This window comes from Miniopterus natalensis, chromosome 12, assembly GCF_054644295.1.
Source record: "Miniopterus natalensis isolate mMinNat1 chromosome 12, mMinNat1.hap1, whole genome shotgun sequence".
Lineage (NCBI taxonomy): Eukaryota > Metazoa > Chordata > Mammalia > Chiroptera > Miniopteridae > Miniopterus > Miniopterus natalensis.
Genome location: NC_142092.1, coordinates 43,410,341 through 43,433,803, shown reverse-complemented (window position 1 = coordinate 43,433,803; position 23,463 = coordinate 43,410,341). Strand labels below are relative to the sequence as shown.

At 41.7% G+C, this 23,463-nt stretch overlaps 1 protein-coding gene across 1 annotated transcript in view; it reads left to right on the top strand.

Annotated features, from left to right (window-relative positions):
• Positions 1-23,463, top strand: part of RASEF (RAS and EF-hand domain containing) — a 53,831-nt gene that overhangs the window by 18,248 nt on the left and 12,120 nt on the right. The window contains exons 2-14 of the mRNA XM_016222792.2: positions 2,900-3,046; positions 6,218-6,308; positions 7,548-7,643; positions 9,181-9,258; positions 11,343-11,458; positions 13,543-13,611; positions 15,179-15,263; positions 16,161-16,249; positions 18,573-18,807; positions 19,104-19,241; positions 19,358-19,502; positions 20,699-20,780; positions 22,012-22,126. Coding sequence (XP_016078278.2) covers positions 2,900-3,046; positions 6,218-6,308; positions 7,548-7,643; positions 9,181-9,258; positions 11,343-11,458; positions 13,543-13,611; positions 15,179-15,263; positions 16,161-16,249; positions 18,573-18,807; positions 19,104-19,241; positions 19,358-19,502; positions 20,699-20,780; positions 22,012-22,126 — 1,486 coding nt within the window. The remainder of the gene's footprint in view (positions 1-2,899; positions 3,047-6,217; positions 6,309-7,547; positions 7,644-9,180; positions 9,259-11,342; positions 11,459-13,542; positions 13,612-15,178; positions 15,264-16,160; positions 16,250-18,572; positions 18,808-19,103; positions 19,242-19,357; positions 19,503-20,698; positions 20,781-22,011; positions 22,127-23,463) is intronic.

Below are 23,463 nucleotides of genomic sequence, written 5' to 3'. Positions count from 1 at the left end.
CAACTGTTAACCACGTAACAGTGGCAGTGGATATTTTTTATTATTAATCTGTATACTTCACTGTGAACTCTTCCTGAAATTCTGTATAATGCCAGGACCTGCAAAGGACCCAAGAGAATTTGCAATCATCATGTTTCTTTTTTATTTTAGAAATTTTCAGGAAGTCAAGAAATCTACTGAGACATCTACTTCTGAACATTTTATTGCTGTGCAGTTGGCCAATAAACAAGGACTTTCAGTGACAGTTCCTGACAGGCTGGTTTCTGTTACTGAGAAAGGTTTTATGATTTCTATCCTGCTGGTCAGTAAATGACAAAAGGCAAAGAAGTTAGTGATCCTGTTGTGACTGAAATTACATGGGACAATCTAAGAACAGAGATTTGTTTAAATGGCTCTTTTATAAAAATGACTCATTATTGCAACTAGTATTTATAACTCAGCTCTGATGGGAGGAATGATGGCATTCCTGTGTCTTATATCAACAAATAAAGTGACTTACTCTTGCAGGTTTAGTACTAATATTTCACTTGAGCAGTTCTTTTGAATTACAATTGGCCTTTACATCGATTAAACAGTTTATTTATGAGCAAACCTGGGAGAGTTTATAGCTATAGGGACACACCTTGGGGCCACGCTTAACTAAGCTTCCAGGTTAATATGTACATCATGTTTTGCAGTGTTTCATAGTTCTGTGGAGTGATTTCCAATCCCATTTCTTCTGCTATGGTTCAGATGTTTAACTTAATTGGGAAACAATATACTGTGATGGCTGGTCATGTGGTCTCCAGCGTCAGACTGAGTTTGGATTCCAATTCTGCCACCCAGTCACTGTGTTACCTTGAGCACTTTCATTGTCTGCTATGGTTACCTAGGTGTTTCTGATAAAAAATACCAGACTGGGTGGCTTAAACCACAGAAATTTATTTTCTCACAATTGAATTCTGAGATCAGAGTGTTGGCTGGGTTGGTTCTAACGCCTTTGTCCTTGGTGTGTAGATGGCTGACATCCTCTGTCTTCATATGGCCTTTCCTCTGTGTGTGTCTGTGTCCAAATTTCCTCCTCTTATAAGGATGCTAGTCATATTGGATTAGGGCTCTTCCAAATACTTCTCTAAATACAGTCACATTCTGAGGTACCAGTGTTAGGACTTCAACATAAGAATTTTGGGGGATACAATTCAACCCATAACAAGCACTTAGCTCAGTCTGATCTGCAAAATGGGCTTATAAAAGTACTTTATAGGTTTGTTGTGAATATTCAAAGATATGATGCATACCAATTTCTTAGAGTAATACCTGGTATATAGTGAGCACAAACTAAATAGAAATAGTTTTATTATTATCATAAATCTTATTATATGTAGCTATGTCATCTGTCCCAACTAGTTGGAGATGGTTGTGTTGCATAGCCTTTTGGTTATTGAGGCCCAGGATGACTGTGGTCTTTCTTGTGCCCCCATAGCATTGGAACAGGCTTCCTTCACAGAGAACAGGGCAGAAACCCGATGTTGTGATCAGGTGGATGGGTATGGATTTTGTGCTAGGAATTTCGTGGTCTTCTCTGGTGTTAGGCATCATAGGTGGCTGTAAAATGCTCTCAGATGTCCTGCTTCCTGTAATGGCCTGCCCAGAAGTTTTACCGGACCTAGATAAGCTCCTGGAGAAGAGCTTATGTGTCTATGTCAAGGGCAAGAGACAGAAGACTTTTTACGTTGCCAGGAGAGTAAAATTACAGCAGTAGATCACTGAATGAGAGAATTTCCCAAGCACTGCGGATGATTTTTAAAGAACGCAGTGTGTGAAAGAGGCTAGCGCTCCTGTGATTGTAGCTGTCCCAAACAGTTCTAGACTGATGAGAATAGGTAGGATTCTATAATGTTGATATTATGGTAAGTTATCATCTCAGGCCCAAATAAGTGCCTGTTATCTAAATTCCTGGCATTTTTTTCAAACTGACATAGATGTTCCTTCTTTTAAAAAAGTGCTACTACTGTCACAACACAGTCATAGCTTGTGTTAACCATGAGCAAGTATGGTTCTCCACATGGGTCAGAGAAGGAAGGTCACATAGGCTGTGGTGGAGCACGCTGTCCCAGGAGGACAATTCGCCCGTCCATCAGGAGAAGCTTTGGATGTGGCCGGGGTGTCTCACATGCAGTGATGGCAGTTTAGTTCTATAGGCATGCTGTAGGTAGTCCAAACTGGATCCACTTGGCACATCAGCTCCCAAAGTTGAGTCAAGGGCACCGCCAGCCAGCTGCCCCACCTTATCAATTTCTCTTTTGAAATGACTGTAAAATACTTGTCTTTTAATAAAAGTTATTAAGTTGTGAGTATGAGGATTGTCACATATAAATACATATATAAATATGAATTTATAAAAAGTAATTTTTAACTGACCATAAAATAATAGGTATCTGTATTCTTATGATCATAAAGTCTGAAATACATCCTTCCTAGGGATTGGTGGAACAGGGAATTAAGTAATTGCTTTAGTGTCACCTAAATCTGTTTACCTTCCTATTAAAGAAAACCCAGCAGTGACCAAAAATAAAAAAATAAAATCCTTTCCTATCAATGCCTTCATATGCATTCCCAATGCCCCACAGGCCTCCACCTTCTGACACTGAATCATCCCATTGTACAACCTAGCTCTACACAAATTTTATTTGTTAGTCATACCTTAGTAAAGCTGGAAAAACAATAAGGTTGCTGTCCCGTTGTAAAAAAATGTAGAGAATAGTTAACAGAGTCCTGACTATTCCCCTCCACACTAGATCATTCTATCATTGCTGGTTTTTTCTTCCTTGGTTCTTTTCTGCCTCTTTTGTAAAAGTACTCTGAAAATTTGCCATTTTCTTTTTTACTTGGTTAAATTTAGTTATTTTTTTTTTTGAAGGAAAGAGCAAGTTAGTACCTTGTATCAAAACATCAACCTTGTGGAGCCGAGACTGGTTCAGCCATACGAACATGTTATAAAGAACTTCATCCGTGAGATCAAACTTCAAAGCACAGAGATGGAAAGCCTGGCCATCGCGGTGAAGAGGTATTGAAGTCCTTTCTTTCCAAGTGGCACATGGGGTCTGACCTGGGGGTCATGTGGACTGAACTGCATTATCGTATTGTGACATGGGAGGACTTCCCAATCCTCGGGAATCTGGAGCTTTCTGAAATAAGCCAGCGTGAGGGAAGTTGAATCAGGCAGTGCTTCCTAGGGTCAGTCAGCAATCCCTCAGCAAGTCACTGTGATCCTGTCATTTAAACTCTTCAAGGCGGTGATTCCATACAGAACATTTCAGAGAGATGTGTTATCTTCTCTGTAGCCACTAGAAAGGAATGGGAAACTTTTCATCCAGAGAGGCAGGCAGGGCTCCATTGGAAGCCTGGCCTTGTCACTGACTGGTGTGTCACTTTGGACAGGTTCCTTAATCTCCCTGAGTCTCAGCTTCTGCATCTGCAAAATGAGGCTATAAATATTCACCTCTTCAGAGGGTTGAGACTTGATAGATATGCCATCAGATGCCCCTCGAGCACTGGGCCTGCCACAGGGTGGGTGCTCAGCAATATTTCTTTCCCTCTCTCTGGCCCTCCTCACCCAGCCTGAATGGAAAGTCTAAGAGCTTCTAAGCCCTTAGTCACGTAGCCAGTCTGTGGAAGGTATAGCTGGCTTATCTTACTGCTTTTAATAGCAACCCAGTGCAGAGAAGAATTCTGTGTGTTGCAATCCAGACATCAGCCTCTTTGCTTCATGGAAGGTCACGCTCCTTTGGCATATGTTGGGAAAGAGGGCATTTCACTTGTCACTATTCCTGATTTGCCCCACAGAGCCTTCTCTCTGCCATGTGTTCCTCCAGCAGCTCCGAGCATGCTGCCCGCCTCTGGTCTCTGCCCAGAACTTGGATAGGATGCCCTTTCTCCAGGCCAGGGCTGCTCCTCTGTCTCTGTGCTTTCCTTCAACACGATGATGAAACTATGTAGTTGACCCTTTGAGGTAACTGACGTGAATTAAAATGTGGAAGAGAAAATGTTTTAGACGGTTGCTGTTAAGTAGGACTGTTTTCACAGTCCTGAGTCATGCAGGACTTGAACTGTTCCCAGGGGTTTCTTGTGAACACCTTCACTTCCCGAGGCTGATCTTCTCCCTCGAGTTTGCTGGGGCCTGTCAGTCGGATGGCTTTCAGACCTCTGGATTCTGTGGAGCATGTGGAGTATTGATCAGAGCACCAGGTTGTCCTCCTTTGAGCGGTGACAAGCAGACACACACAGTGAGTTTTTAGAGCGTCCAGTGAGTGTCAGTTAAAGTAGACAACCTCTCATGTATACACACAGGTACACACCTACACAGACCCATACAAAGATATGCGGGACACACACACACAGACACAGGCGTGCATACATCACCTCTAAGGTAGTATCCTGCAAATCCATTAGGGAAGGAGGGGATGGCATTCTTCATGTTCTCATTACCGGCGAGGCTGCTCTCTGGCTGTGGAGTATGTCACTTTATATTGAGTTATGTTGGTGCTTCTCTCCTCCTGCTCCTCTGCTCCCTGGGTGGGATCCAAAGTCAGGCTCTGTCCTGAGCTCCAGGCCTCCTAAAGGCCTCTCTCTCAGCTATCAGATGCCTCACTGATAGCATTTATGTGACCACTGGGAACATTTCCGTACATTTCTAAGTAAGGACCCTTCACCCTCACCTCTGTCTTTTGGTTGGGGTGGGTCACAGTCGTCTTGCTCTGTGCTTGCACTGAAGGATGGGTTCCCAGTGTTCCGGTAGGCGCCCTGGACTAGGGTAAAGTGGGCATTCCCAATACCCTAGACATTCTACGAGGAATTAGGAATTGCTGGGTCAAACACTGTCATTGTAACCTAAACAACCAAACAATGTAAAAGTTTCTCAGAAGTGAGAAAAGCAGAAGGAACACATTCAGAAGCAGCCCCAGGTGCCCAGATGTCTGGGACTGGACGTCTGGAAAGAGTGGCTGGAAAGACCCGTCATGACAAAGGGAGAAATGGAAATGTGGCAGAGCTCTTCTCAGTTTCAGAATTCACTGAAAAACAAGCAAGCCCCCAAACCAAAGTTGCTATGGAGATATATAATTCCTAGGGTTCAAACAGCAAGTATTTGTAAATGAACTAGAACTAGCTGACATTCCATACGAGGTTCGCCTAACCTCAGGCAGGGTGTAAGGTGAGGAAGTAAACAGGAGCAGAAAATAGTAGTAAGTCACTCAGAACTTTACCTTGGGGTTTTCCCTCCACCCCTCAATGCTTGTTTGGAACTTTAGGCAGAAATTAAACTAAAGCACCAACAAATTGTGTTGCAAGGGAGTAAGTTGAAAGCAGGTGGGATGGTATGTAGCAGAAGCCGTCAAACTGAAGAACTGGAGGTTTTCTTAGGTCCTGTTCTCTACTGTTCATTAACAGCACACTGTTGATCCAAGTGAACTGACTCTAAACCTCATGGTAGCTGCTTTCAAGTCGCTTATAATCTAGTTGAGTAGGCAAGACAAATGCTTGTGAAATGTAGATAACTGGACATATAGCTGAAGCCTCAACCATTGTAAAGTGACTGATGACTTCATACTAGGCAACTGCTACATAGAACTGCCCTGTAACTCTTCTCAACAGAATTCTCCCATTTCTAACTTCTTGGCAAATCAGTATGTTCTGCCTCCATAAAATGTGATTCATTGATTACATTAATAAAAGAAACAAATTAAGGGTAAATTTATCTGCATTTATAACTTCAAGGAAATGATTAGTAACAATTGCTGAGATCTCCCCCCCGCCAATGGTAGCATATAACATTGTGTCTTTCATATAATGAAATTTCAAAATTACATCCGACCATCTCTTTGCCATGGAGTTCTTTTATTTAGTGCAGGGTTCTAGCTCAGTCATGACAGGTAAAAGGATTTTCAGAATTTATTGACAGCCTCCCAGTAATTTAGTAACTATCAGCTCTCTGCCACAATCTAGTTTAATGTCATTTTATCTGGTATATTCCATTTATTATCTAGTTTTAATGTCTTCTTACTCTCAAGTGGTCAAATTGCCAACCTTATTTTACTATGTGGGAGGCATGGTGATTATTATTTTAAATACTGTGTTTCTCCTCATTAGTAAAATGAAGGGCTTGAAATAGATTAGTCGAAGTTTTCATGTTACAAGCTGGAGTGTAATGAAGATGTCTGCATCTCCCCTTGAATCTCAGAGCCCAGGACAAGGCAGCCATGCAGTTGAGTGAGCTGGAGGAGGAAATGGACCAGAGGATTCAGGCTGCAGAACACAAGACGCGGAAAGACGTGAGTGTGTGGGATTCATTCATTCATTGAGTCCTAGGGAGCACCTTTAGTGGCCTGGGCACTGGCGTCCTCTGGGTGCAGCAAATCCAGGCTCCCACGGGTGCTGTCAACTAGGGCATTTTTAGAAGTGGTTTTGGGTCATAGATAGGGTAAAGAGAGAGAACAGGTAAGTAATCAGATAAAAAAAGCAGATAATTTCAAATAGTGACAAGTGCAGTAAAGAAACAGCACAGTGTGTGATAGACCACGACTGGGAGAGGAGGCTATTCAGGTTGGGAGGCCTGGGGCCTTCAAGGAGGGGTGACAGGAGAGTGCCGAGGCCTGAGGGAGAAGGCAGAGCCAGGCTTCTGTAGAGAAGGGTGGCTCACGTGTTACGTGCCACTGTTTTACTGCCAATGTTATAGCTGGATTACAGAGAAATTAAAATTCTCTCTGCAGACTTCGTTGTTTTATAATGGAATATAAATTATAAATAAAAGGATATATGGAATATACTTTTTTTTTAATATATCTTTATTGATTTCAGAGAGAGGAAAGGAGAGGGAGAGAGAGAGATAGAAACATCAATGATGAGAGAGTCATTGATCGAGTCCACAACCTGGGCATGTGCCCTGGCCGGGAATCGAACCCTGATCGCCTGGATCCCAGGTCGACGCTCAACCGCTGAGCCACGCTCGGCCGGGCTGGAATATACTTTTATTCATCATTATAGGAACTCTTGTAATTGAAAGTTGGATGCTGTCTTCAGTGATTTCCATAGAAGAAATAATTACCTTCTTTCCTTGTAAAATATCTTTGGGTGATTAATGTTTACTGGAAACAGAAAATAGTCATATTTCTTTCAGTAGCTAGTGTTAGCATTTTTTTTTTGGAAAAACATATATTTTTTCTATTCATTTGTCCTGTTAACTCCGAGAGGCAGCAAAAGAGAGTGAGAAAGGCCTGAGTGTTGGCATCCATAGACCTTAGTTTGCTTCCTGGCTCTGTCCTGTCTAGGTTATAGATGGTACTGGAAAAATAACCCGACCAAGTAACCTGACCTCTGGGCCTTTGTTGTCCCATCTTTAGAATGGGTTTCAATTCCAGAAGTAGCTGTATAGCTACAGTCATGTGGTTACTCCCGCCCTCTCAGTGTAGGAGTCTTGGGATCAGCCTTAGTTCGACACAAAACATTTCTCACCTGTGGGGTTATGAAGACCCTATTTAAATAAACAAAACCTTTTTTTTTTTTTCTTTTAGGAAAAACGCAAAGCCGAGGAAGCCCTCAGCGACCTCAGACGTCAGTATGAAACAGAAGTGGGAGATCTACAGGTGACGATAAAGAAACTGAAAAAGGTAGGTCTGTGGCAGCTAGGCTTTTAGGAGTGACTCCAGGATATCGGTGTGTCTGAGTTTATTAGGGACTAAAGTCATTTGGAACCACATTGAAACAGCAGGTGGAATCAGATCTCAGAGTCAGATTGGACTCTGTGGTAAGGCCGTTTCTTTAAGGGATCCCGATGTCCTTTTATGTTTGGAATGGCATCCTGTCTTTTTCGTAGACCTACTAAGTATTTCTGATCCCTTGAACAGTTTTCCTTCAGACTCCAGTTTTTTTCCTTAGCTTTCACCATCCAAGTGCCCTCAGCCCACGTGTCCAGTGGACTGTCTGCTCATGGCAGAGGGGTACTGTCTTTCCTGGTCACGTGTCCCTGTATATCTGTTCCCAGCGAGGTATATGGTAGGTATTTGGTGAATATTTATTAAATGAAATGAATATTCCCCTTCTGTGTTGAAAGTTCCAAATCTAGGTGACCTCTGATCAGCAAGAGGTGGGAGATGACTTGTTGAAGTATGAGCAACGGTGTGAATGGGTTTTGGCCTTTGTTCTATTTGGTTCCTAATGAGTAGAGTACATTTCACTCAGTGGAGTGCTACTGGGTATTTAACAACTGGCTCTGGGTCTGGGGGGAGAGGGAGAGACTTGTAGCATTTGCCAATTTCCACGGTATAAATAATCCCACCATTACCGAATTCAGGCTACCAAGTTGACATCACTGAATGCACAGTTTGGGAAGAGATACTTACCTGGTGGGAAAAGTTGACTCCAATACAGTACTGGACCCACTTCTTGCTTGTGGATTGTCTCCATAACTAATGGAAACATCTCGGCTAACATGAAAATGACTACTTAAAAAATAATCATCCCTGAAAGTGGCATTGTGATTTTGGGGACATCACTTTGCTTTATGGCAGTTCATGTGATAACCTTTAATACTCCTGAGCCAATTTAGCCTGGACGTACTACTGAGTAAACCAGCTAGTAAAGCTCATGTATATATTTATATAATTTTTAGTGTGCCCGTGTCTCTACCTTCCCATCATACTTAAATTTTATTGATTTTAATCATTCGATAATAATTTCCTGAAATCACTATGAAGAAAACAGAGGTGAAAATGACACTCACTTAGTGCTTAAAAATCTTAGACTCTAGCAGGACAGGTAGAACACTTACCAGTAACTATAATACAGGATAGAAAGTGTTAACTGCAGTAAAGTTCTAGGTGAACATAGGGTTGCAGGCTCACGTGTAGTATAACTGGAAAAGCAAGGATTGGGTTGCTTTAGTTGAATGATTTCCAGAAAGGACTTTCTAGTTGTTTCAAATAAAATTTATTAAACAATAAAACTCATTTTTCAAATGTTGAAATTATTTAAAGCAAATTTTAAATTCTCGTGAGTTGTGTGTCGTTTAATGACTTATGAAGTTGTATAATGTTGAAAATGGGAGACTTCTGGAATTCCCATTTCTATATGCAAGGATATTCCTAAACTTAACTGAATCCATTCGGAGCAAGTCTGTAAACGCCCAACTTTTATTTGCTCTTCCAGCTAGAAGAACAATCGAAACATGTAAGTCAAAAAGAAGATGTGGCTGCATTAAAAAGACAAATTTATGACTTATCGATGGTAAGAATCACCTTCTCACACACAGAAATACATTTCCTAAACTACTACTTCCTAAACTTAATCATGCTATCACTTTAGTGTTTTGGGAATAGAAGCTTAAACAGAAATTCATGCTGTAGTTAGAGAAGGTCCTAGCAGTACCTTCATCCAAAGATGTTATTTATGCAGGCTTTTCCCCTCTATGGTACCCCATCTGTTGTGAACACTTGTATTTATTTTTTATTCCAAGCAACAATGGCATGGCCTTAACCTTTGACTAGTTAACCCTGCATTCTTACAGCATCAGCTCTGGTCTGCATCCCTGGCTTCCCCTTTCTGACCCTTTTCCATCTTCCAAAAGACCATATCTTTTGTCTTTCTGTTGCCAGTACTGATAACACATCTGTTTTATTATCATTAAGAAGTTTTCTTTATTTTGTTTTTAGGTTAACTCTAAAGGCCGAAAGCCAATAACGAGCATTTCTTTCATTGTCACTGCAGAGCCGAGAAGTGAGGTAGCCTGAGCTAGAATTGCAGTCCTTTCTCTCTAGCCATTAGCCCTGTGCCACTCAAAAGTGAAGGTTCCCAACCCCATGGCCAGATGAATTCCCTTAATGCACCACCAGTTCCATGTTTCACAACATCTTAGTTGGCTTTGTATTTGGACCGTGGCTTTCTTAAAGAGTTGCTTGTCTTTGTTGGATTTCCTGGTTGAGTTTTTGGTTTCTTGTTGTAAAAAAACAACTACTCTGCCATCTTCATGGTATCACTGATACCTTATAACTTCCTCTTTCTTCTTCTCAATGCATAGAATTTGTTTTTTCTCCTTAAAAATATTAATTTTGGAGTCCACGAAGTTTTAGTACTTATTGGACTGATTGATTTTTAAACTTGCTACCCATACATGTCGTCTTGGAATATCTGATCATTTTAGGTAGCTGGTGTAGGGTTCCTGTTCAGCTAGGTAAACAGGCCTGTTTACCTCAGGACCTCTGCCCTGAAATGGGTCTTCCTAGGAGCTCTGTGTGTGAAGCTGGCTCTCAGACTGGGGGACCCTGATTATGAGAATGAGTGGGGAATGGATGTTATTCAGAGAGGCGCTTTAGCTTTCCTTATAGGAGTCATACAGTTTTGTTTTTTATTGAAAAGATAAGCCCTGTCTTGCTGCTTCTGGAATCAACTCTGGTTGGAGGGGCGGGGTGACTTAATATATCAATTTAATCTCTGTTTTCAGTTCCACTCTCACTCTCTGTTGGGGCTTCTGCCAGACCAACTGCCCCTTCTTTGTTCTACAGCAGAACCTTTTCCACCTTTTTTTCCCCCTACTCGCTTCCTTTTGTCAACACTTTTCTGTCCAGTTTCCATTTTTCAGAAATGTTTAAGTCACTTGACTGAAGCCCTTCCATTCTTTTAACTTTCATTAGCTTATTTCCTTTGGTATTTTATGTTAACTGGGTCTCAAAAGGGAAGGAAGACAAATGCATGTGCTCAGTTCACGATCTTGAGCTGGAAGCCTCCAGTGAATTTTCTTTTAGAGAAATTTCTTAGATAATTTCTTAAAGTTTTAAAAGTTCTTTGAAAAAATTCTTAGAAAATTCTAATTCTTTTAGAATTTCCAAAAAAAAATTTTTTTAGAAAATTTCTAACCATACTGGTCTGTTTTTAAGTGCAAAACTTAAAAATGTTAGGTGATAGGATTTATTGTAAAAAGGAACCAGTCTACCTGGTAATAGGTACTATTAATTTCACAGAATTTTTATCAGCAGTTTCATAGCTCTCATTAAGTAAAACAGATGTTTAAATGTTCGATCTCAGTTAATTTGCCAATAACATGTCAAAGTACATCATGACAAACTTTTGAGTGTTGGAGTTTGGCACCAAAGTAAAATAAAAAAGACAACAACTTTGAGGATTTAGATTTTTGACACTTTAATACTTTATAATAATTTCAAATTACCTTGAATTGATAATTTGTTCTTTGAATACTAAGATTCAAAGAATTGTGGATGGGAGAGAGTGATGGGGAAGGTTCTACTACACGTTACTTCATTCCTCCCAGATGGAAGAAACTGAGTCTGATGACCTGCAGTCTTCCTTTTCTCTAGGAAAATCAGAAAGTGAAGAAAGATCTTTTGGAAGCACAGACAAGCATAGCCTTTCTTCAGAGTGAATTAGATGCTTTGAAAAGTGATTATGCTGACCAGAGTCTGAATTCTGAAAGGTATGAAACTTCACATTTGATTTTTCTAGTTTGAGTGGAATGTTTATTTAGGCAACCATCATGGGGATGAGGCTCAGCTTTGTAATAATAAAGGCTTATTCATTAACTCTACTGATACATTCTTTGCTTTCTAAAGATTTTTTCAGTGACAGCTTTTCTAGTGATTTTCGTGTTTTAATTTTTTATACAAACAGATTAATTAGTTTAATTATTCACGGGGGTAAGAACAGTGCAGGGCTTAATAAATGTTTGAATTAACTCTGAGCAGAAGAATGTACCTAACATGTCAAGAGTCAGTGCTAATTAAAGGGCTTTGAAGGTAGGAATGTGGGCCCTTCAACCTAAGAAAAGGGAGAAGTAGTCATTTTAGGCAAGTAATTTTATTTTGCTATGGTTTAGTTTTGCAGTTTTGTATATATACATATATATATATGTATGTGCATATACAGGGATATGTAAAATGCATTTATGTGCAAATAGAAAAAATATATATGCGACACACATTTGCATATAAATGCATCTGTATACATATATGCATATGAAATGCATCTATATGCATATATAGATACACACATATATGTACACTTGGGAAAATACCTTGTTTTTTGTTTGTTTATTTGTAAACTTTAATCAGAATCAAGGTCCTGTAATGGAAAGCAGGGAAACATTTATTAAGTACTTAATATCTACAGGTCCTTGAGTTAAGTGAGGAGTTTTAAGTACTCTCTGCTCTTTGAGAACTTGAAATTTAGTTGAGGAAGATAAATAGCTAAAAGATGACAGAGTTGACCTAAGAGCTGAACAGTGTCAGAAACAATACCACCAGCAGTGTTATGGGTTGGGTCCATTGCCATGGATGGTAGACAACATGTTCTTTTAGTTCAGAAGTGGTGAAGAACTTTACTAAAGAGGACACACTTGAGGTGACCTTGGGAGGGGGAATATGTTTGCATTGGTCAAGGGGGACAGAGGCAACATCAGCAAGTAGCGCAGGTGCCATCTGCCAGGCACAGTCCCTAGTACTTTACTAGTATTAACTCATCCAGTCCACAGAGTATCCAATGAGATAGGGACTTTCCTTATCCCCATTTCACAGATGGGAAGGAAAAGTCCAGACGTGTTCCAGGTGAGGCAATAACCAGTGCAGGGTCCAGAACATTGGGACAGATAAAACTAGTTTGGGGAAGAGTGGTCATACCACTGGACAGAAAAAAGACATTTTGCATGGAAAGGTAAAAGTTTAAAAAACTTAAAATGTTTAAAAGCTAGTTTAAGACTAGAATGTAAGGGCTCAGAATTTTTGATGAAGGAACTTAAATTTTTATAGGTAATTGGGAACATTTTAGCCTTATTAAGAGAGTAAGTAGACAGGTAATCGTGGACAAAATTTGATATCCTGAGAGTTTTGGAAGTTAGCAAGGGGGTTTTTCTGCTTAGAAATGGGGCTGCAGTGGAATACGGGCTGGAGATAAGTGACTGGTGTTCAGAGCAGACTTTCTGGGGATGAGGCCAGGGCTGCATAATAGAGCAACAGAGGTATCAGTGTGTGAGAGCTCGTAGAGGAGAGAAAGCCCAGGCCATGGATTCCTCTGTGGTTCAGGGGGAGGAGGGGAGGGAGAGCAGGAGTAAGGGCAGGGCAAGGAGAGAGACGGAATCATGAGAAAGGAGAAAATAGCTGGGGCTGGGATTGTATGAGGCTTGGAATGATTGGAGAAGGGTTAGAAGCGAGAAAGCGAATTGGAGAGAGGGGACTCAGCAGAAAGGCCAGTGGTTCATTCCCAGGGAGGAACAGCCACGTCACGGGGTGGGGACGGAAGGGCTGGGGCTGGTTGGTACTGAGAGGGCGATGAGGTGGAGCAGCACCTTGCACAAGGATGCTGAGGGTGTGGGTGCGTTTGTGGAGTCCCAGGAGGAGAGGAGGCTGCTGAGGGCAGAGAAGCACCAAGTGGGAGCACAGATGAGATAGACACTGTGGTCAAGGACACACGTCTTTGCAAATGTGAAAAAGAATCTGAGAGGGCAGGTTTGGGTAAGGCAGGACTGAACACCTAGTTCTCATTCAAACATAAAATATAATTTTACAGGGATCTGGAAATAATCCGAGAGTACACGGAAGATCGAAATAATCTTGAGAGGCAAATTGAAATACTCCAGTAAGTTTTCATATAAAATGCTCATTATATTTACATTTTACTTATTTTGTTGTTAATAAAACGTGCCACATATAGCACAGGTTCTGTTTTCTGAAGACTGGATTCCCTCGTCCACTTGTGTGTCTTCCGGCTGTGCTGCATTTAGCACAGCCACTCAGCTGTCCGATGCTTCTAATTCTGAGTAAACTATTCAAATCCATGCACTAGAGTATCATTCTCTGTAAGTCCTTGCTAGTCAGGTGATGTGTCTAGCACGTCTTTAGTACACCTCTGTAAAGAGTAACGGCCCTGACCTTAAAGCCTTTCTCTGCTGCTCACCTGCGAGGTTGTCAGGCATCTCACGGTGGTCACAGCACTGGGCATACAGAGCATTCTTTCACAATCTGTTGTGCTTGGTTAGGTGTATATTTTTCTTAGTTTTTTTACAAAACCCTACTGGAAATATTACACCTGTTCAGTCAGCGTCACAGCTGAGTTGCAGTAATTCCAGCCTCTGAGGCCCCTCCCCCTCTCCATTCCTTTCTCTGTTTTCTACCCAAGCAGTCTTTTCTGCTGGTTTCACTTCCCCAAGTGAAGTAAGATCAGGCTTGACAAATTTTTTTCACCATCTTTGAATAGTTATGAAGTCTCACTGTGGCAATTGCAGAGTTGATGTATTACCATAATCCTAGTCATTCATTTATTCAGCAGGTTTTCACTCACCACGTTTTAGGGATCAGGTGTGCCTGGAGCTGAGGATGGAATGGCAAGTAGGAAGGACAATGTCTCTGTCCTAATGGGGCTAATCTAGGGAAGAAGATGGAAACTGATCAATAATTATAGAAATATAAAATGCTGAATGAGAGAGGTGGGACAAAGGAAAGGGGTGTGTATACCATAGAGAACTTCGGCCTGCCCAGGAAGCCCAGGAAGTGTTCCTCGAGGAAGCATTGAGTGAGCTGAGGTCCAAAGGGTGGATGAATAGGCCTTCAGTAGGGAAGCCAAGGAGAGGCTCTGTGATTATCCTCATTTCATAGGAGAAGTTGCTGAGGCTCGGACAGGTTAAATAACTCCCATCAGTCATGTGGAAAGGACGCTCCTGAGTTGGGATTTGAACGCAGAGTCAACATCGGAGCCTTTAACATGTGCCCGGCGGCAGCAGGCCAGGAACAGGATGCAGGAGTAGCCTAGGAAAAGCGTGTGTAACACACCACGTCCACAGCCAGGCTGCGTGCAGGGGCATGGAGAGCGGCTCCGGGTGCTGGCCGGGGCCAGGCATTTAGGGAGCAGAGACCTGCGTGAAACCTGTTCAATCAGTGGAGCTACCTGAGGGAAGAGCAGTTCCGCAGAGCAGCTGATACCTTCCTAACGTGCCCTGAGATCTGTGGAGAGGTGGTGCAGGCATTTAAGTTGTACTTCTAGCTGGGAATTGTGATCTCAGTATGTGGGGTGTGAAGGGAAGAGGTAGGAATTTGCAAGAGGTGCCATTCCACGTTCTGGACATCACAGCCTGAAGAATAAGTGGTTCCACTTGTCCCCACTGATATTTCCCGTGTCGATGTATCTGTTTTATTTGTTTCCTCTGCAGAACAGCTAACCGGAAGCTGCACGACAGCAACGACGGCCTGAGGAGCGCCCTGGAAAGCACGTACAGCAAGTTCAGCAGGTCCTTGGTACGCAGCAGAACTTCTAACCCATGTTGTTCTCCCTCGTGGTGGCGTATTTTGATGAAAATCTTGTATTTATTGGGGGAGAACTTACAATCATGAGAAGCTATTCCATACGAAAAAAAGGGGGGGCAACATTTTCCCAAATTAAAAAACTGTGCTACCCCTTCGAGGAAATAAATGCCTAGAGGTTAACCAACTCTTTGTTAGACAGTCTAGGAAGCCAGAGAGAGATGTGTGAGGTGTGACCTGGGCCCTGGCAGGGATTATAGGGTAGTGGGTGGTTCTGATGTGCACAGATAGCAGTAATATCCCGTCAGGTACAAGTGAAATATTGTCCAGCTGAGAGGAAGGGGAGGGCGCTTCTGGCTGAGAAGCGTGTTCACACACATCGAGCATTCTTCACGGTAGTGAGATTAGCAGAGTGGACGCCTTGGGTTTTAAACCCTCCTGCAGAAACAAGCTAAGCCCCACTTGGAATTTTGAGGACCTTTCCCAGACTCTGTGTGCCAGAAAGCCTCTTTTCCCTCTTTTGGGGGTCAGCTTCAAGTTTGGGGTCCCAGTATTGTAGCTTTTGGTATGGAAGAGTCACTACTAAGCCAAATTATGGTTGGAGAGGAAACAGATCAAAAGAAGTTGGTATTGCACGGTCCTGGAGGATCTAGGGAACCGGGTGCCCCTTTATAGCTTACGTGGTAACATTCAGACTTAGGATACAACGAGGAGGAAGTACCACATGCGGTAGTTGCATTTCCCCCCTTGATTTCTGTGCTCACCTTTGCTCATGTAGGACACCAGACTCTTAATTGCATTAGAAGTTAACTAGTGTGCTACAGTTTAAAAAAACATATATATAAATAAAATGCTTACATGGAGTAACGCAACATTACTTATATATTCCAGCGTGTAAATAATGTATCGCCAGGGAATACAATTTCTAGGAGCAGTCCCAGATTTAATGGTCATTCTCCTCAACCTCCGGGCTATGACAGGTATGTTACTTAAGTATTGTTTGAATTCTGGATCCAAGTTGAAAGGAAAGTAAATTTCCTTATAGGTAAATTAAAATAATAGAATATATTTTGGGCCCTAATTTCTATTTCTACCCTTACTTTAAATTTCAAACATGAAATATGTAAAGATTAAAGAAAAAATTTTGCATAGAGAAAACTGATTTCCTTAAGATGTTATCGTGACTTGGTTTTATGTAAGCTCACCTTTACTTCACCCCTAATCATGTCTTGTTTCTTAGTAGTAGACTCAGTAAGAGGAGTTTCAGGAAAACCAGTCAAACTATGGTATATGATGTTGTGGTATAGGATATTGAGACTCTTGGTAAATGTGTAATAGCTCAGCATAATATTACATAAGTTGTGTACAAGGGAAAGGACACTTTCAAAACAAACAGCAATATGGCTAGTAGAGGTTTATAAGCTCCTGTATTAAAGGAGTCACAGAGGCTACCAGAAGTGAACAGTTAGCTCTACTTTTAATTAACTGAAGTGAAATATTGGCCCTTCTGTAACTTGAGATCTAGCCTTAAACACTGAAAGATTGTATGTGTGTACACATGTGTGAACACACACATACGTCCAGTGTTGCTACTTAAAAGGTTACTTTGGGAGTACATCAGAGGTTTGGAAGTAGAAGTGAGTACACAAACTACAGGTTTCCATCGGAGCTGGGATGCTCCATCTCGATGCAGCCTTCTGATTCATGTTCATTCCCTTTTCATCCGGGAACCTTTGGTCTAAAGAATAATGTACTTAATATCCTGGTGATAGCAAAATGGGCAGGTCCCCTTTCAGGAAGGTCTGTTACCAAGGCTATTGGTGATCACTTTTAAGAAAATTCTACCCATGTATCAGATGTTTTTATTGTCCACTGATTTGTGAAATAAAAATTTTTAATTGTTTAATGACTTATAGGCAGCTGGCTGCTCTGTTATTGGGAAATAGAGATTACTTTTAAGAATGTGTGTGTGGGTGTGTTGCCATTTTTCTGAACTGATATTTAAGGTCAGTTTTAAGCACATAGGGGGAAAGATAGATAATTGAAAATTATTCCAGAAGTAGTAATACAGTGTGTACACACACACACACCTAGCCAGCTAGCTAGATAGATTGAGATTTGGTATGAAGCTCCTGTCCTAGGAAAAAGACCTCATAACTGAGCAACATATTTAGACAAAATATGTTGGTTAAATCACCTTTTTAGTTAATTTTAAACATTTGCTAAAGGCACCAAAATATTTTGATATCTCAGATTTATATGGCTTTTACTTATTTGTATTAAGATCATCCTATCTTTTCTAAGCATATCTGTCTCTCGTTATTTCTCATATCTGGAGGCCCATGTACCCTGCCCATGCCCCCTTTCTGATGAGGTCATGTATGCCAAGTAGCTAGGATAGTACGTGGTGTGCAGTGGAGACTAAATAAATTGTAGCCATTGTTTTTATTTTAATATAAACTTAGATTCGTGTGAAAATAAATAGAGAAGCAAAAGTAAATAGGGAAGTACACAGTTTCTTCAGACTCTCCTATTTGAGTTTCACAGAAGGAAAGATCCATAGAAGCCTGTGTCTATGGAACCTCTCCTCTAGGGGTCTGTCCACACTTAACAGCAGAAAACTGATGTCATCTGTCAAACTGTTCCAGGACCACACAGTTCTGATTGCCTGTTATTTTCTACCATGTTATTGGAAATATGACTCCCAGAAAAGTTTACCAGTGGGCCCTGATTTTGTCTTGGGCAACCCGAGAGAATGTACCTTTCTTCTTCATGTGTCAGTCCTTTGATTGTTTCAAGAGAGAAACCATTAAGCTGAGTACAGTAAACCATTTCTCATATCTGAGAGTTTTGAAGTCTCACGTCATCCCAGTTGCCTTTCCCATCCAGGTTACCGGCATCCCTTTTAAGTAGAGATGTTATCCAGAAATGGACATACTGTTGAGTGTGGTTTGACCACACAAGAGCAAAAAAATTCACGTGTTCTACATGCATTTTTCTTAATGCAACTTTAGATTGATTTACACCCTGGGAACTTTTCTATCAGGAAATAAAGGTGATTTTTTAAAAAACAGCTTTATTTATTAAATGTTTGAATGTCTTTATATTAATTGATTGTTGCATGGAACAAACTGATATGGCTTTGAATGCTTCATTTTCCCTGATGCTTAATCATGGACTACACTGTGGCTCTTGGCAAACATGAGAGTGTCTGTCTTCTTGAGTCCAGTATGTCCCACTATTGCCCATGTGGCCTTGAGTGTTTCGAGCCCTCAGGTCAAGCAGCCTTCTCCTCTGTCCCAGGTCATCCCGCTCTTCCTACGTGGATGAGGACTGTGACTCGCTGGCCCTCTGTGATCCCATGCAGAGGGTGAATTATGAGCTTGACAGCCTGCCCGAGAGCTGCTTCGACAGTGGCCTGTCCACCTTGAGGGATTCCAATGAGTATGACTCGGAGGTGGAATACAAACAGCAGAGGGCATTTCCGAGGTCCCACGGCATGCAGGAGAGCTTTGCGGGCGATGCTTCAGACACAGACGTAAGCCCTAGGAACCGCTGCCCTTCTAGGCCTTGTCTTCGATAGATACCTGTTGCCCTGTTTCACCTTGATCTCTCATGGGAATCCATTTTAAAGGTTATAAATATGAAACATAGGCAGAGTGTTTCCCCCCCCCCCACCAAATTAAGGAGAAATTCGAATCCATTGCCTTTTGGGGCCACTCTTTTTCATAACAGCATTGACGACTCAGCTGTATTCTTTTCTTCTTGTTAATCTATGATGTATATGTGTAATGAGAGACTTTGTATTTTAACAGCTGACTTTTTTAAAAACAGGTTCCTGACATAAGGGATGAAGAGACATATGGTTCAGAAGGTGTGGCTTCTGTCTTAGACTGGAAGCCCCAGGGGTCCATTAGTGAAGGCAGCGTTGTTAGTTTTCCAAGAAAGCCCATCTTGGCACTTTCACCCCAGGTAGGTAGTTTCTGAGACACTTTTATTCCAGACCACAGATATTTTTGTGTGCCATATAACTTAATAGGAGGAAAACTGGCACTCCCTTTGTCACCCTCTGTGGCCTTTCCCCCTAGACAGACCTGGCGGACAATAACAGATCTCCCAGCTCACAGAAGGCTTACAAGATCGTGCTTGCAGGGGACGCTGCTGTGGGGAAGTCTAGTTTCCTCATGAGGCTTTGCAAGAATGAATTTCGAGGAAATACGAGTGCCACCCTGGGTATGTTTCCTTTTTCATATACTAATGGGGAAATGACCTTCTTCAGCTTGATTTTCTTTTCTTTAGGGGTATATACACAGATACGCAAATCAATCTCTCTCTCTCCCCCATACATATATATAGGTATGTGTGTGTCTGTGTACTTGTCTATAGAATGGTCATCTTCTGTTTTGGCGAAGGCCCAACTTTAGGGAAGGAAGACTGACAGGACAGAGGTATCTACTTAGCCAGTCAGATGAACCACACCAAGTTTAGAGCCTGAGATGACAGATCATTTATTCAGCAAACATTTCCTTAGGAACTTACATCCCAAAGGAGGGAAATAGATGAAAAAAAAAAAAAAATAAGAGGTTTAGAGAGAGGTGCACTTTTATTCAGGGTGGCTAGAGAAAGCTTTTCTGATAAGATGTCATTTGATGTTGATAAAGTGACATTATTGATGGCTAGTTTGTCACTATGGTCAAACTCATAGCTAGATGTATGCTCCCTCCCTCCTTTACAGTGGCATGAGGACTGTTTCTCAGAACAAGGAAAGAAGTAGTGTCCCAGTTTCCCAAATTTGCATAATAGTAAAAGGAGTTGAAGATATGCAAATTATCATTTATTTTTCTTCTTTATCTAAAAGTGTTCTTATTTTGATAACCAGAAATGTTAGGAAAGATTGATTACCCTCTTCACAATGGGCATCATTGTAAATTTATGGTTCTTTGTTAGACTGTTGAAGATAACAAAGCCCAAAGTTCACTTTAATTTGATTCATAAAAAGACTGCTGTATCTGGTTTAGTTGCTAGAGAGCTGGGCATATATACATATCATGTACGTATATATATATATATATATATATGCACACATAAACACATGCACATATACACGTAGACACATACACGTATTTATGTATGTGCGCGTGCACACACATAACTGAGTTCACCTAATTACATGAGCAAACAGCACATAGATTTCCCTTTGCCCACAGAGTAAGTCCTCTCCCAAGTCAGCCAGCCTGCAGGTGGTACATCTGCGTGCACTCGTGTGTATGACTTGCAATTAGCATGTGCAGGTCACTCTCTGTGAAGGCCAGGTTCATTCCTCTCTACCTTGCTGGCTCTTTGGCTTATTGGCTTCTGTCTCCTCTAAAGTAAAAACCAGTGGAATTATTTACATCATGTTCTCCATGTTCTCTTCTGTTTCTTTCTAGGAGTTGATTTTCAGATGAAGACTCTCATTGTAGACGGAGAGTGCACGGTTCTGCAGCTCTGGGACACAGCCGGTCAGGAGAGGCAAGTGCTTTCCATAATGCCTCAGGCCCTGCGCAGGCTTGTAGGGACAAGCTCCGGAGCACACTCTGCGTTTTTTATGTTTATAACTATGTAATTATAAAATACCATGTAGTTACATGGTACACTAGAATTTCAAGAATGCTCACTTTTTCCACTTCCTTGCCTCCTTCAGTTACCTGTCAAGTTGTGTGAGAAAAAGGACCTTCAACTTCCACTGAGCTCATGTTCAGTGGGGAAAAAGAGAGTACCCTTTCCTAACCAGAGAATTTAGGGGAGACACCTCTGAATGCAGTGACAGTGGGAGGAATTACTCATTGGGGCACAATAGACGGTGGAGAAGGGAACCTGTCAGCTCCCCTTGGTTCAAGGGCAGAGGCACAAACTAAGTAGCAGACTTGCATCTGGTGACAGTACCTTATCTTGCATTTATTGCCAATGACCAGAAGCAGTAAAGGTAGGTTTTAGTATTGTCTAACTCCTTGGGAGCAGAATCTATCCAGTTCAACGAGTGAGTATGGGGCAGCCGCCTCCCTCTGCACCAGGCACCATCTAGGCTGCTAAATGGTGAGGTTCATCCGTGTGTCTTTTCAGTAGGACACAGATACCTGCCCCAGGGGAGCTCATATTCTGTAGCAGATTGAGCATTGCAACATTTAAAAAATACTTGTGGCTGACATGGCCCTATTTAAGACAATATAAAATACTGCACTTGGTTTACATTGCAACATATATGTTGCAGAATGCTCTTCCCCCAGTGAGTCCCTCACCCCCATGTATGTAAAGGTCTGGTGCGTGGCGGTGTCCATGTTTCTCTTTCATCCTGCCCACGCCCTGAAGATCATTGTTCTCTAATGTGCATCTCCTTCCACCCTTCTCTGAGTCCCACTCGCGGGTTTTGGTAGGTTTTTGCCAAAGCTGGAACTTTCAAAAATTGCACTGTCAGCCTTGTCCTGGTTGTGTTTTGGGGTTTGTAGACATTCTTGAGATTATTTGGTGGAGAAATGACTGGCTTTTTAAAATCAGTAGCCCAGATTCTCATCCTGTTGCCTTTCACTGGGTCAGTGTAGGCCTTGGAGATGGCTGTCTCACAGTGATACGTTGCCGTCAGATTTTTCTCAGTTGAGTCTTATTTGAGAAAATGAGAAAAAAAAGTGAGCCCAGAAGAGACAGAGAATGAAGCAGCGCCAATGGACTGGTGAGAACCGTGACTTAGTGCTTCTCTCTTTTCCAGATTCAGAAGTATTGCCAAGTCTTACTTCAGGAGAGCAGACGGTGTCCTGCTGCTGTATGATGTTACGTGTGAGAAGAGCTTTCTTAATGTACGAGAATGGGTGGATATGATTGAGGTAAGAAATCAAAACAGAGAAGCCGGAAATTGCACAGGGGAGCGGTAGGCCGTCTTGGAAAATGCTGGCTCTTCTTCGTCAGAGGTAGTGTGATGGGAACAGACTGATCCAAGCTGTTGCAGATAAGCAGATGTTGGAGGCAGAGTTCCCAGGGGCCCTGGGTAGGATTGGTCTCTCTCTCAGTAGCTGGGCAGGTTCCCACAAGGCCAAGGACACAACTAAAGGGAGCTTCTGGGAATAAAACTTCCGGGTGTTCTTACTGATAAAATCAGGGCCTCATTGGAAGCAAGTGGAAATGCAGGGCCCCTGAGAAGCTGCGGCTCTCACACTTGAGGCTGCTGTGACTGGGGGTGCGGCATGTTTGGATGTGTACGGGGGCTTCCACGTGCACTAGACGTACAGGGGAAACACCAACTGGTGTGAGCATGTGTGAGGCCCACATTCTGTAGCAACTGTGTTCTCAGCCTTACTCTGGTAGTGATTTAGGTTGTTACACAGCCCGAGGTACCACTGAAAAACCAGTTGGTATTTTAAACGTGTGTGGTAACTACCTGTGCTTTCTTTTGATCAAATGAGGTGGTGCCTTTCATCTGAGGAGCTTTCATATCCTTTGGTTTCATGGTAAATAATTTTTGAAAGTAGGAAATGATTTGACCACATAGTGCTGCCAGCAGTTATTAATCAACAAAACTATAGTTCGAGCTATGGTTCAGCGTACTCTCTTGGGGGAAAAACCTGAAACTAATGGCTAATTCAGTTTTTCAAGTAGGTCTGTTATCTGTAATTTTTAACAGACATTAAGTGCAGGGGTAGCTAAACAGAGACCTTATTACTGTCTGTTCTCAAGTTTATTTCTGGATTATTCATTTGGGTCTATTTCATACCCGTAAAAAAACAGAATTAATGTTCTCTTTTTAACTAAGAAGTGATGTGAAAAGTGACTTTGTAATTGGCAATAACACTTAGCGATAAATAAATGTGCATTTTGTCCTACTGAAATATCATGACTTACAATTACAAATACAGAGAAAGTGCATTGACATTTATATAATATTATTTCATAAAATTTTCCACATTATATTCATCTCTGTAACATATCTAAGAAAGGAAGAAACGTAGTATTATTTTCACTTATTATGAGGAACCTGAACCGTAGAAAGTATATGACACTGGCTGATAGTTTAGAGCTGAGGGTTGGAACGGGGCTAGAATTGGACCTCCTGATTCAGTGTGGTTGCTCCCTTGATAAAGCGTCAGAGTGTGAAGAAGCTTTGGAGGTCAAGAAAGGAATTCCAAGGTACAGTCAGTGCATGAAGGAGAGGCATCTACTCCAGGGA